This window comes from Dasypus novemcinctus, chromosome 23 (genome assembly GCF_030445035.2).
Source record: "Dasypus novemcinctus isolate mDasNov1 chromosome 23, mDasNov1.1.hap2, whole genome shotgun sequence".
NCBI classification, from domain to species: Eukaryota; Metazoa; Chordata; class Mammalia; order Cingulata; family Dasypodidae; genus Dasypus; species Dasypus novemcinctus.
This window is the reverse complement of record NC_080695.1, coordinates 64,017,761-64,032,214: the sequence shown is the minus strand read 5'-3', so window position 1 is coordinate 64,032,214 and position 14,454 is coordinate 64,017,761. Positions and strand designations below refer to the sequence as shown.

At 44.1% G+C, this 14,454-nt stretch overlaps 1 protein-coding gene across 6 annotated transcripts in view; it reads right to left on the bottom strand.

Annotated features, from left to right (window-relative positions):
• Window positions 1-14,454, bottom strand: part of GRIN2A (glutamate ionotropic receptor NMDA type subunit 2A) — a 456,692-nt gene that overhangs the window by 96,440 nt on the left and 345,798 nt on the right. For all 6 annotated transcript variants that reach the window (XR_009183080.1, XR_009183081.1, XR_011647224.1 and 3 more), the window contains exon 12: window positions 7,869-8,056. Coding sequence is in view for 2 of the 6 variants with exons in the window: in XM_012526023.4 (XP_012381477.1) it covers window positions 7,869-8,056 (188 nt within the window). In the remaining 4 variants the exon portion in view is untranslated. The remainder of the gene's footprint in view (window positions 1-7,868; window positions 8,057-14,454) is intronic.

Here is a 14,454-nt window from a genome sequence, read left to right as displayed (position 1 = left end):
ATGAAAACACCCTCTCTTTTTCCCCTTTCAGCTGCATGTTCCTGCTCACTGGGCTCGGCAGGTGCAATCCCTGTCCACTCACTCCAGGTTCCTGAGTAAAGACACTGAATCCAGACATTCCACCCCCCACAATCTACCCTTGGTCTAGTGGACAATGTGAGTTCCAGTCAGTTCTATGGGAAAGCCTGTCTTCAGTGAGTGACGTTAGGAAAAGAAGCCTTGGCTGACAGCATAGTATGCAATGAAGCACATGTGCACACACACGGGGAGATTAAGAAGGATGCCTCGGAGTGTTTAAACTCTCAGGACTGCAAGAGTAACGTCAGCAGAGAACACAGTTGGAGTTCAACCCAGTTTAGGAGAGGATATGAGTAAGGCTAAACGATGCAGACATCACTCCCAGTTGCCAACATTCTAGAATCCTCTGTTCAGCTAATGACATCACAACAAACAAAACCACATGCTAATGAAGTAAAGCAGAAATTGAGGGTGGAGCAACATGACTTTATTTTGCGAGCTCCATTTTAGGGAAGGGATTTGGGCTAGAGTTTGGGAGGGGTTTGAGTGGCAGGCAGAGAGAGTGCTGGTGTGAACAGCTCTGCTCCTAAATGAAAGCTGCTTGGGGCTTGTGCATGCTTGAGGGCACCTTGGACGTCGTACTTGCCTGTTCCTCCATCAGCAGGGTCTTGCCCGGGTAAATAAAGGGAATATACATGATTCCAGTTGCTGCTGCTGCTCTGCCTCTCCTGGGCTGCCAGAAAGTAGGCAGGGCCTGGGAGACAGCAGAGCTCATTCTGGGGGGCTTTTAGGATTTAGATCGGGGGTGCTACCTAGCATGGCTATGGATATCCCAAGCATTCTCCTTACCCCTTGTTCCTACCTTAGAGGGGTCAAATCTTCCCTAAAAGAACAGAACAGATGATCATTCCAGCTTTTATTGTTCCTTTTATTCTTTTTCTAATTTTTATTGTGGAAACACATATACAACACAAAATTTCCCTTTTTACCACTTTCAAGTGTACTTAATATATAATTGGTGTAAGAGGCAGGAAATGTAGGTTTTAGCCCCAACTCTGCCACTCTCTCCTTGTGCGATCTTGGGTAAGATCATACCCCTCTTACCAGGCCTCAGTTTCCTGATCACTAGACTCAGTGATTATTCTTGATCCCCTCTGGTTGTAAAAGTCAGTGAATATAAAACCTTGCTGGTTGTAACCAGCCTAGAGGGTCATGTTAAAAAGATTAAATAAAATATGAATATTTGCCTACTTAAGTCTATGACTTAGGCAACGGAGGAATTGGGCTGTGTCCAGTAGTTACAACAGGATCAGAGGCCTGGGGTAGCATAGCAGACTGGGCCATTCCGTGATTAGCAACTCATTTTTCTCTCTAGAGGTACCTAGTGTCCTTCCTCGTGAAAACAGCTTCCCTTCATAAAAGAAGATATTTAATTGAGGAAATACGTCCTGCAAAAATATATCTGTAGCATTTTCAAGTTCATTAATTGGTTTACTCATTCATTCAATGAATTTTATTTGAGCACCTACTGGGTAACAAACTCAGTGCAATCCTGGAAGGTGGCAGGGCAAGAGTAATGGATGTGAAGAGTGTACGCCTCAAAGGAATGATCAAATAGTACATTTCAGTGGGTGGGGACAGGTAGAGAGACCACCAGTGATTAGGTGTTTAATGCATGCCAGGCACCCAATTTAAAGATGAAGACACTGAGGTTCAGAGAAGTTAGTTTGCCCAAAGTCCCAGACTAGGAAGTTGCAAAATCTTCTATTTTACCACTTCACTTCTCTTGCTAAATGCCACAAGAATGTTCTAGACACAGAGCTAAAGGAGTTTCCAGGAAGGGCATGTAGCTGAAGTCTTTGAGGAAATCTGCATGGTGGGCACAGGAGCTGGCCCTGAAGGATGGGTGGGATGTCAAATCAAGAACCAGGATTAGAAGGAAGGAGGAACTCCAGTTTTAAAGAGGGCTGCATAGAAGAGTTTGTGCTTACTGGAAAGAATTTCAAATAATGAAATTTCCAATGCTATAGAAAGTTGAGTAGTGAAAATATTTAGGGGTGGAAGGTGTCTTCAGGAATTTCTTCAAAACACATTCCCATACAATTCCTGAGACAGGCCAAAGAGACTGACTCTGAAGATGTCTTCAGGACGCTTCTGCCTTGGAGTGGAGGTATACCCAGTCATCATACTGGTGGCGGGGGCGTCCAGCTCTCCCAGAGCTCAGACGTCAGCCCACAGATATTAAGCTGGGAAGCTGGAACAGGGCAGCTGAAGATATTAGCCACCCGGCCAGGGGCCCAGAGCAATTTATGAGAATCCTAATTAGATACACAAAGAGCTTCTGCAACCACACAAACACTCTCCACTCTGGCTGGCAGCATGGGGTCCCTCGCCTTCAAGCACCATGCTGCTTGCTTCAGTGGGAGGGCAGCCAGCAAATAAAGGAATCAGGAAGCCAGCTCTGACCACTTGGAGGCAGGGAGTGGGCTTTTCCATGATCTCCCCTCCTGTCTCTCCCACTTGAAGTTATGTGAGTCTCATTGGCAGGGGTTGGTGCTTTCCAGACCTCTACAGTCAACTGCAGCAGGGCTCCTTGGGGATCAGTTAATGATCTGGATGAGTCTAAAATGATTGCTTGCAAAGCCATGGAACAAAAGGGGTAGGAGGAACCCAATATGCCCACACAACTAAAGTGATGTATATGGGAGACATAGATGTCAGATCTTCCAAATATTTCACATATCATATGCCCAAATATGGCATAATTAGGTCACCAAGTAGTTGGTTCTGGCAAAATTAGACTAGTTGGTTATCGTGTTAATACAATATTAATACAAGAGATATATATGTCGTGTCATTCAAAAATTTCATGTATGATATCTATCATATATACCTAAATATAAAGTAACTGCAATGACATATACCATATAAATATTTTCTAAAATATATGATAAAGGCATATGTTTAATTTTATTTGTTCAATAAACTCTGATTGGATGCCAGGGACAAGTAGTACTTTTCTGAGATTAAAAATAAACCAATAGTCATGCAAACCGAGCAAAGCACACGGGGAGATTGAAGGTTTCTCAATGTTAAAGCAGATTACTTAGAGCTAAGGTGACCCAGCCACCAGGATTTCTCCCAGCAACATGGCTTAATGGAAGAATGATCAGAATTGGAGTCAGATGAACTTGGTTCAATTTTTACTTCTATAAAATCGGTTTGGAGTTAAAAAGAAAGACATTGCTTGGAAGCTTGTTAGAAATGCAGAGACCTACTAAAATAGAATCTTCATTGTAACAAGAGCCCCAGGTTGTTCCTACACATATTCTCACCGGAGAAGTCCTACTGTGGCTCACTTGCCCCTATCCAGCCTCACTTTCTTGCTCTGCAAAATGGAGATGATAAGATCTAATCCAGAATGTTGTATGGATATTTACTGAGATAGCTCATGGGATATACTGGTATGGTGCTGGACCATATGGTAGGGACTCAAAAGGAAAGAAGTTTCCTTCCTTTCTTCCAGCATCACTTGCTTCTGAATCATCTAACTATACAACCTTGTTGCCTTCAATGTCTCTTTGTTGGCCCCTGATACATGAGATGGGGTTTGACTTCTATGATCTTCCTTCCAACTCTTCAAATCTCAAAACCAAAGAAAGAATCACAAAACCCATGAGACAGATGGGACCCAAGAGATCCTCTCTTCAACCTCCCCATTCAATGCTAGAAAAGCCACTCTTCAAATTTCAGGCTGACTTGGTATCCAAGTTTCTCCTCGAATATTACCTTTCAAGTACTAGGGAATTACCAGGAGCTCAGTAGATATTTGCAGGATGAGTTGATGAATTAGGCTTCTATTAACCCTGGCCCAAACTATTCTTTGTCTAAACCTCACTATGCTTGTTTTCTTTATGACTCATTTTGTCCTTTCATTTTTCCATTAACAAAAAAATCTAGCATATTTCATATTTTTCCTTGATATTCTCTCATCTACCCAACACACAGAAGGAAAGAAATATATGAATTTTATACCACTTATTATAAATACATTTATATTTTAAGATTAAATTTTTAGGTGTAAACACTGCCAGTCAGTTGGACTGTGAGATCCTTGAAGAGAAGAAGAAAAAAACCATGGCATCCCCTTCCCTTCTTGGAACATCCATGCGTAGGAAGATGTCTGTTTCTCAGTAAATGGGTTATCAAGTCTATGATCAATGCCAAAAAGCAGTTGTGATCCTTCCTAAACTGCTGAGATCCCCACTATACATACTGCCATTTTAGAATGGACCCCCATAAGGAAGGCAAAGTATTATCAGATCCTGTGTGTCTTTTTAAGGCAGACCACTAGCCTTTTTCAAGAGAAATGCCTAGTAGGCTTCACCTAATAGTTTCCCCCAATCACCCAACACGCCACTCAAAGGTTATATTTACACAGCACATTAGGAAATTTTTTTATACTTTTGACACTCATTAGACTTGTAATTGTCCAGCAAAGCTACTCTGAAACAAGAGATAAACACTCCATTCTAGAGGATGAATAATAATTAGGTACTGCTCAGCACTTTGCTCTTTAGCAGGTCTAATTTTAGAGCATAATTAATCCTGCCGAAGCTGCATAAGATAAGTGAAATATTTTTGCAGCTGCGTTAATTCATGTATTTACTCCTAGAGAGACATTCAGAATTGGACATGGCTTTCCGGGAAGATTATCTTAAGACGCCCCCTGGAGCAACGTCATTTTCTCTTCCATGTCTTTGCCTCCAGATGGTCTTTAAAGATGAAGCTGCGAAGGCACATTGCCCAACCTCAACGGCCTGACCAGTAAAGCATTGAGCCAGGACAGAAAACACCTATAAGAACCTAGATGCTCTGCAGATACAAGGAGCAAGCCTCTGGCCTGTCTGGATGCTTTTACTCTTTATTTTCCCCAAAGGAACATTTTCTGTTCAGCACTACAAAGGAAGTCTCCATGATACTAACTCAACTCTATTATTTATTACAAATACAAGGCTGAATAAGCTGTGGTGAATATTGGAGTTGTGCCCTGGCAACACTGTGGTGGTGATGGTGACTATTTACTGAGCAATTTCTATGTTCTAGGTGCTGTGCTAAACTAAGCTCTTTACATGTATTTCTTCAATTTCTTCCTCACACCAAGCTTATCAGATATTTTATACCCATGTATAGATGAGTAAACTGAGACTAAGAAATTATTTGTGAATGGGAAAACAGATTTAGTCCATATGTACACTAAATTACTCTTTCCTAAAGAGTCTCTAAGTCTCAAGTGTCTAATTAGTCAGTTCTGATAGACATGTTAGTGAATTAAATGAAATGAGGGGCTTTGCCTAACTGACCCCTTCCAGAACAAGTCCCCTCACACTGATTCAATTCACTAAGAGGTTTTGACTTACTAGCTAGGGGACTCACAGCTCTCTGAGGTTCAGATTTCTTTTCTTTAAAACGGGAATAATGGCAATATTTAACTTCACAGGGTTGTTATGAGGGTTAAATTACAGCACACATGTAATGCATCTAGTATGGTGATTGGCTTATCATATTCCCTAAATGTATTAGCTATTCTCTAATAGATGTTGAGAAAATGACAGCAATGTTAGGCAGGGCTAGAGTTAGAACTCACTTATTTGACAGCTACTCAGCACACTGAAAAGGTTCCTGCCAGAATGGAATACACGCCAACACCATTCATTCATGCACATCTTTCTTCATTCAGTCCTTCGTTGACCAATTGCCTGCTGTGTTCAGGGAGTTGAGCTGTTTACTGATGGAAACAAGTTTCCTGTTTGCTGAGTAGCTCGCCTCATGTACGGGTCTTAGGCCATCACTGTGGTAGATGGAGCAATTGGCTCTTCACTCCTCTCTGTATCCATTCCCCTTGCCATATAACTGAATCCAGAGTAGAGTCTACCTCCCCGTCCCTTGACTTTGGGCTTGTCTATCTGACTTCCTTTGAACAGAAGACATGAGCAGTAGTGATGAAGCAGACACTGGAACTGCATGTGCACTTAGGTATGCTTTTCTGTGCTTCTCATGAAGCCAAGCAGAGAGTGCTCCACAGGCAGCTGCTGCCCCTCCCACCTGGGACCCACAGTAAACACACAGGGAGCAGATCCCAGGAAGGTGACTTGTGGCACAGAGTAGGGCCTCGATGGCCATCACAATCCGAGGCAATGCTTCTCCAGTCAATTTGCACTCCTAGGAGCAAAATGAATGTTCATCGTTGTATGCCTCTAAGATTTTATAGGAATAGCTGAGCAAAACAGCCACAAATCATTACTCCCCAGCAGAGAACACGGCCGGTGATCTGAAGGTACAAAGACCCTATAGGGAATTCAAAGAATCAGATGTTCTTATTTGGGAGTTAAATATAAAACACATTTAGAATTCTTGATGCCACTGAGAGAATCCAAGATTTAATTCTGGGAATGGAGAGAGAAGCTTCAGGGAATAATGCAAGATTTCAGACTCCAGATTTAGAGGACACAGTCTTTAGGGCAACCAAGGATATGTTCACAGGAGCCAGGGTGTTCACTCTTCAAAGGAAGCTTCTTTGCTCGGAATCATCTCAACCTTATCCACTAAACGCTGTCCATTTTGATATTGCACTTGACTGTCTTGGATGCTAGTTGTCCTTCTCCCAATTCTGGACAGACATCACATACTTTGTAAACTTCTCAGCCTTCCCCTAGAATTCAGCTTCTTCCCTAGGCCCTGATCTTTTGCATCTCACTCAGAAGCATTCAAGTTTTGGGTGTTAACCTTTCATCCTTGCTTTTCCTATCCCTGTGTTGTCAACTCAGAGGGAAACTATCATGCTCTACGACCCATGACAGAGCACTAAAATTCATGTCTGGGAATTCCAGATGCAGTGAGGTCACCAACCTGAAGTCAGAATGGATAGGCAGAGAAGGGAATTGTGCTAGAGATACAGCCAACACAATATGCTGTAGAGTTCCAAAAATGCCATCTCCCACTTGACCCGTGAGGGTGGAAGCTGTGTGTATTGCTTGATAGGCACTCAAGGGTGGGACTGTAGTGGAGACTCATGGGATTTCTGCTCACTATCCCCCTTCTAGAAATTGTCCCTCCTGTTATTATTGGGTAATAACAGAAGCTGCCATATTAGATTACTCCACTTTTTAGTCACTACTGATGGGTCCAGGAAAGAGTCCTTGACCCAAAATGCATTGGGAACCTTCCTCTGGAATTTGAAATTTAGAATTTACAGACTGGCAATTGGGACTTATCGTAGCCTAGTTATGGAATGTCACTGCTCTCGAACAAGGTTTGTCAACCCTGGCACTCAACATTTTGGCTTAGGTAAGTCTTTGGCATGGTGGGTGTCCTGTGCATTGTAGGATGTTTAGCAAAATTCCTTGTCTCTATCCACTCAATTCAGTAGCAAACACCTCCCCTGCCACAGTCGGGACAATAAAAAATATTTGCAGACTTTGCCAAATTTCTGTCCCCAATTGAGAAGCCCTGCTCTAGAGAGAGGACCAAGAATTCCTGCTGTGAAGGCACCAGGACTACCCTGGTTCCTGCTCCTCTCTAAGCCTATTTGTTCAACTCTTTCTAAATTCTATGAGACAGAGACTCCTCCGTCCTTACAACACCACTGCTTTTCAAAGTTTAAGTTACGTAGAATTGGTTTCCAATAAATGCAGCCTATAGAACAATGGTATCTTGTAACAGGCACTTGATAAACACGTTCAGTGAGCAAACTCATCGTACAAAGATGGTCCATTGGAAAGCCAACTAGAAAAACAGAGAACGCAAGGGTTTCAAGTAAAAAAAAGTAGGGGGGTCACCCAGGGTCTTACCATCACCCACAAACTGAAGCAGGGCCAGATCAATCTGCCTCTTCCAAGGGGAGCCCTTCTGGAGGGCAATGCCGTAACCAGTGGTGGCAAAGATGTACCCACTCCCGATGGTCACCAGCTTGCAGCCTTCATCCCTCCCAGCCTTGTAATTCAAGACCGCTGCATCGTAGATGAAAGCGTCCAGCTTCCTGCAATGACAAGAAACCAGGGAGTCACGGGGTGGCTCCTGAGGCGCCACACACATTCACGCTGGAAACGATGAGTCACAGCTGCTCCAGCCCCTCGTCATAAAAGGATCTATTTTTAATGAGGAGATAAAAGCTAGAACCTTTGCTTTCCAACTTACAGGAGGCAGCTAAATAAAGACATGAAGAATCCATATACCCAAGTGAGTAAACAGTTGAGTTTGCTAGTTTGCTAAGTGTTTGTCATTAACACTCAAAACGGTGGAGATCAGCAGCCTATTTAGAAAGGCTGGCATCAGTACAGAAGAAACCAGGAGGAGATGGGAGAATGGGGAGGTAGTGTGGGGAAGGGGGGATAAGAACTAAGGAGGGAGGCTATCCATTCCTCCCAGAAGATAAATACTTACTGCTCTTTGGTATTATGAACAATATTACAAAATATTTTTTAAACCAAACAATATAGCAAATATTATAATTAAAATTTAAATTGCTCATGATTCCATAATCGAGACGTTAACACAGTGGTAAACAGCCTTCCAAATTTTTATGTGCACGTGTGCACACACACACATCTTTTTAAAACAGGGCTTGGCAAACCTTTTCTGTAAAGACAAGATAATAAGTAGTTTGGGCTTTGCAGACCATAAGGTCTCTGTGTAACTGCTCAGCTCTGCTCTTCTAGAGTGAAACAGCCACAGACGATATGTTAACGAAGGAGCTTGGCTCTGTCCCAATAAAAGGTTATTTAACCAAAAACAGATTGGCCCATGGGCCATAGTTTCCTCACCCCTCTCTTAACCCCAAAAGTATGATTATGCTATATGAACTATTTTGTAAATTGCTTTCTTTTTGCATTTCACACATAGTGAACCTATTTCCATGGCAATAAACATAGCTCTTTTTTTCCTTTTTCATATATGCATTTTATTGATGTGTAACTAACATGCAATAAAGTGCAATTCATTTTTACCTCTCTAAATACCATTGTAATCACTACACAGAGGGAGATATAGAACATTATCATTAACTCAGAAATCCTTTATTTCCCCCACTCTACCCTTCTAGACAACACGCCACAAGAGGCAAGAGTTAAGTAATCTTTTCAATTGCATGGTTGTACTGAATTCATTTTCTAGTTCCCAATTAATGGCCATTCATATTGTTCAGAATTTTTTAAGTTATTGTTTAAAAGGTTGAAATGATCTTCCTTGGACATGGGGATGGGTATCTCAACTCTAAAATAGGTAGGAAAACTCAGACCTCACTCATCTTCCTGACACTTTCTCAACTTTGGTGCCTTCCTTTCTTTAATAAGAAAACATAAAACAGTGAAGCAAAGAAAAATAAAAGTGGCAGGGGGAGGATGTAAAAGGCTGCATCCTTTCAGAGAGAGCTGCCGAAGGACTCCCTATGAGGGGAAGAAAAACTATCTGGAAGGTTTCTTCTTCCCATTTTAATTTTTTGCTTCTGCAATGGCTAGAGGTGGGGTGAAACTATAGGGGCTGCCTCATGAACGGAAAGACTCTGATGTTTTCATCCCCAGGCTCAGAGACTGGGTTTTAAGCTCTGAGAGTATTAAAAAGGGATTAGATCATCCAAGCGGATGAGGAAGAAGACTGGGCATTCATAACGGTGATGGCAAAACAGAGCTGATAAGCCAAGAAGAAATAGCCTTTCTGGACAGCCTGTAACACCAAGATCTGTGGAAATGTGGGGAGTTATAAAGTATTGAGAGCGCTTTGGGTATGATGGCAGAGGGGTGTGTGATGGGAGCTCTGGACTAGTAGGCAGAAGGGCTCTGAGTTCTAGTCTAGGACTGGATCATGAGATGACCTCAGGAAAGTCACTTCCTCCATTTGGATGGGTGGTTCTTCACCTGTGAGACGAGGTTACCATCAAGGCCCTTCTGAGCTATTCTCCAGCCGTGGCATTCTGTGGTTCCATCAGTCAATAGCCACATGCTGCCACTGTCAATAGGGAAATTGAGGCTCTGGGGAGCATGTGTATCTTGGGTAATTCAGAGCTGGGCGCCATGTGTTCTCTTGATGAATGCTTCACATAGCAACATTGCCATGGAGAGGTCAAGAGTCTGGAGAGAATTACTTTCTAAGTCCCATCAAGTCCCCCGAAGATAAACATCCACATGCACATATGTGCATGTGTGGGATGTCCAAATGTTACAGCCACCATGGGTGTTCACGGGGCCAAACCTTCCCCCATCCCATTCACCCACCACATGCTTGTGAGTTTCTGGGCTGGAAATCTAACAACCAGGCAACCATAAGAGAGTTTAAACTGGTGTTTCATGGACAGGCACAGTTTTCCGCAAGCCGGTAGCCACACGTCATGACAGATCAGCTTCAGCTGATCAATAAGCAGTCAGATGTACAGAAAGAAAAAAGGGACTATTTCCCGGGAGACAAAGCTCTTGAAAGCAGGAGGCCGTCGAGTTGGAGGGAGGACGATTGTGAAAGACACTGTTGCTCCTGAGCAATGCAATCACCCAGTGCATGCCTGGGGTGGCTGGGGACCAGGTGCTTGGAAGGTCAGGGCACGGAGGGCCACAGGTGGGCCGGTCTACCTGGGACTCACTGTCCGTGGTCTCAGGGCAGTGCAGAACCAAACCAAAGAGGACACGTGAAGGAAAACACAGGGCCCTGTGAGCCAGGCTTCTGTCCCTCATCTATGATTCCAGAGACCTGGGGTACACAGAAGGACCACGGACACAGGCATCTTTAAGAATAGCCTGGGCCTCACACAGCCGCCTCCTCTGGCAGACACAGCCATTGTTTGCCCTGAGCTTGACAAACGAGTGAGCACCCTTTGACATATATCATCCCACTGGGGGCTCCCAACTCCCCAGGAGGGAGACGGTTATGATATTATTATTACTATTCCTAGGTTGCCTCTAGGCAGATGAGGTTCTGAGAGGTAAGGCAGCCTGGGGCTCATCAGCGATATTTCTAAACTCTAATCCACAAAACCCTCTGGGAAAGTACAGTCCAATGGAACTTTCTGCGCTATCACTGCTCTATTTTGACACTGTCTAATGTGGCTCTGGAAATGCAGCTAGTGCAATGGAGGGACTGAATTTCATTTTTTTTAGATTTCCTTTATTTAAATTTGAGTGTAAGCAGTCACAGATTTAGTGGTCACTCCAGCAGACAGCAGAGCTCGGGCCAGTCTGTGCTGGGGACACAGAAGGCTGGAGGAGCAGGGCTCTGGGCTCCCCCTGCTCACTCCAATCCTAAAGGTCTACTTTTTTGTTATTGTTTTGGAGGTATCGGGGATCCAACCCGGGACCTCGTACATGGGAAGCAGGTGCTCAACCACTGAGCTGCATATGTTCCCTAATGAGAGATTTTTTGTTCGTTGTTTTTGTTTTTAGGAGGTACCAGGGATCAAACCCAGGACCTCGTACATGGGAAGCAGGCGCTCAACCACTTTAGCTACGCCTGCTCCTCCCGAAGGTCTACTTTTGACCTTTTTTACATTAAAAAATGTGTTTATCGTTAAAAAGAAAAAATTAAAAATCACTGATCTAGCAGCAAGTTGGCTTTGTAGTCAGAGACTTTGAGCAAGGTGTCTATTTTCTCAGCCTCAGTTTGTGCTCTGCAAAACAGAGCTGACACTATCTGCCCATAGAGAGCTGCTAGTATCCAGGGCCGTGACTGAAGTAAAATGCTTGGGTAGTGCCTGGCTTAGAGCAAATGCTCGAAATACATAAACGCATTCAGACAAATTTAGTTTGGAAGGCAAAGGCTCACAGAGAGACCAAGTGCCTTCTGCGGTCAGATCCATCTCAAATACTTTATGTGCCTCATTGCACTGTATGGGCTCCTTCCCACAGTGCAGTGAGGGATGCACCGCGACTAACCCCCTTGATGGAATGGGGAGCTTGGGGCGATGGGAAGTAAAGTGATTTGACTGGCTCACACTGCTTATAGTGTCAAGAGCAGCATTCGGATGCAGGCAGTCTGTGACCAGAGTCCCTGGATGTCACCCCTGTGACCAAGCCAAGGTGTCCATACCACTTGCGGGATAAATGGAGGCAACTCTATTCTTTGGCAAGTGATTGTGCTGCAAACCCAGCCAAATATTATGAAAGAAGAGGCAAGGATGAGACCGGGGGAGTCTGAGTTTAAAGAGAAGGACCTGGTGGGTCGTCTAGGCCCATTTGTCTCTTGCACAATGGACTCACAGCCATGTCATCTGGAATCAGCTCCTAGAAACCATGTAGCACAGGACATGTAGATGCAGATGGCCTTAGATTCTCGTTAAAGGAAGAAGGTAAGTAAAAGTCAACTTGAAACTGAAGCTCAATTTGGGCCAAATGCAATTGGGGGATTTTAGCAGTGTTTACTGGACACGGTGTTTTAGATGAGGCTGCAGCTCAATAATTGGTAGCACAGAGATTAAAGGCTGGCACTAGAGAGCTAAGAGCAGGATGGCTCCCAGGTAAGGGAGGCCCATTGTGCTTCGCAGCTCACTGTTTTCTTTTGCTTTTCAAGAGGAATCCACCCTTGTTCCAGCCTTGCCAGCTCCAGCGGCTGTCGCAGACTTGGCTGTCACTGGCTGAGTGCTTCTCTCACTGCACATGGGGCAGCTCCAAGTTCAGGGTCGGTGAGCTGGGAGACGTTGCTGCGATGGGGACAGAATTCCTACCTGGGGCAGTAGGGCTGGCATCGCCTCTGCCTTGTTCCCTATGACAGGCCAGTCTCACTTCTGTAAACATTTGTGGAAGATGAGATGACACCTTGTTTCCCAAAGTGAGGGTGGGAACAGAGCCAGAGCCCAAACTGGAATGCCGGCTGCATGCCCTACCCATCCCCCTGCCACACTGTGCCAGGGTGGGTGCCGTCACCCTCTCCTGTTGCTGGTGGTCCTCCAAAAGAGCAGACAGTTAAAAATGACAGTAATTCAGCACGAGAGGGGGAATAAGACCTCCTCTCTGCAAATGTGCAAAGAAGCCAAGTAAGGAAGAATGTCACATGTGACCATGCTCCCGGAGCCCAGCAGCTTTCTGCCAGATTTTTCGACAGCTTTTAAGAGCCTTCCTAAAGGTGCAGATCTGACCCCGTAACTTCAGTGGGTCTTCCCTGTGTCTGCAAAGGGCCTTGCCAATCCACTCCTCACCCAAAGGCTGCTTGTTGGCAAATCCGCTGCCCCCTCCACAAGGAACACCACACCCTAGAGTCACGGCCAGACCCCCTTGGGGATGGGGGCTTGTGCTCTCAAGCGTCTTGACATTTCATCAAAAGTTTCCGGTTTTAGCTCATCACCTCCTTATACATGTTTTCAGATGCTCTCTGGGGGTCTCAGCACATTTAAAGGCTAATTATATAGTTAAAGTTAATTATTCATTCATTAACATTCAAGAAGCCTTTAAGAAGACATTGCCTTGTTCTGATGAATTAATGAAGAGAGAGAGAGAGAAAGAGAGAGAGAGAATGTGTCAATTTGGAAGGTCTAAAGTGTTACTGATAAACAGTGCTCTGATGATAACTGAATGCATTTTTAGATTACATCAAAGTCTTTTTAGGAAGAGAAAACCCATCAGCCATATAGGCCAGCAGGAATATTTGGGCAACTACGGAGTACAGGCCTGGCTTCAGGTCTACCTCTGCTAGTTCTGTGAATGAGGCTTGGTCATGGGACCTCTCCGAACTCTGGTTTCTTCATCTGTAAGACAGTGAACATAATACTAATCTCACAGGGGTGGCTGGTAGCTGGATCGAAATGGGAGTGAGAGTGCCTTGTAAACTGCAGATGCTGGTACAAATTCAAGGGCTTGTGTGGCAGTGATGACATCATCGTGCAGAGAAGCAGTTGTGCTGTCGATCAGGATCAGGCACAGATACAGGACTACTGAGGGTAGGGTGCTCATGGGCCCCAGAAGTGGTCCCACTGAGGCATTACAACCTTTCAAAGGGCATGTCCAGGTAAGAGGCATTCAGCTCACCCTGAGACTCTACTGGCCATCAGCACAGGGTGTTCTGACTTCAGGAAAGTGGCCGCAAACACTGATTTCAAAGGGGCTTCACATGCAACTGGGAAATTCTCTGTCCCATCTATTTGGGGCTTGAGGACGTTTTGACTGAGTTGATTAATATAAAATTTTAAATCAGAGTTATACCGACATTGATGAATTTTCACCAAGGAAGCATTTCTCCGAGCAAACTCATTAAGCCAACTTAATTCCTAGATCAATGTTTTGTGTACCACAGTTAAATTGTTTCCAATTTTGGGGAAACTATTTTCACTGAAATCAATTCTTTGTTTAAACTTCACAAAGATTTTGATTCATACATCGGCTTTTGGGCAACACATTTTATGAGTCATTTTGAGTTTTATTTTGTGGTCATTACTTCCACCAAATTAATTTCTCCTGAGTCAAAATT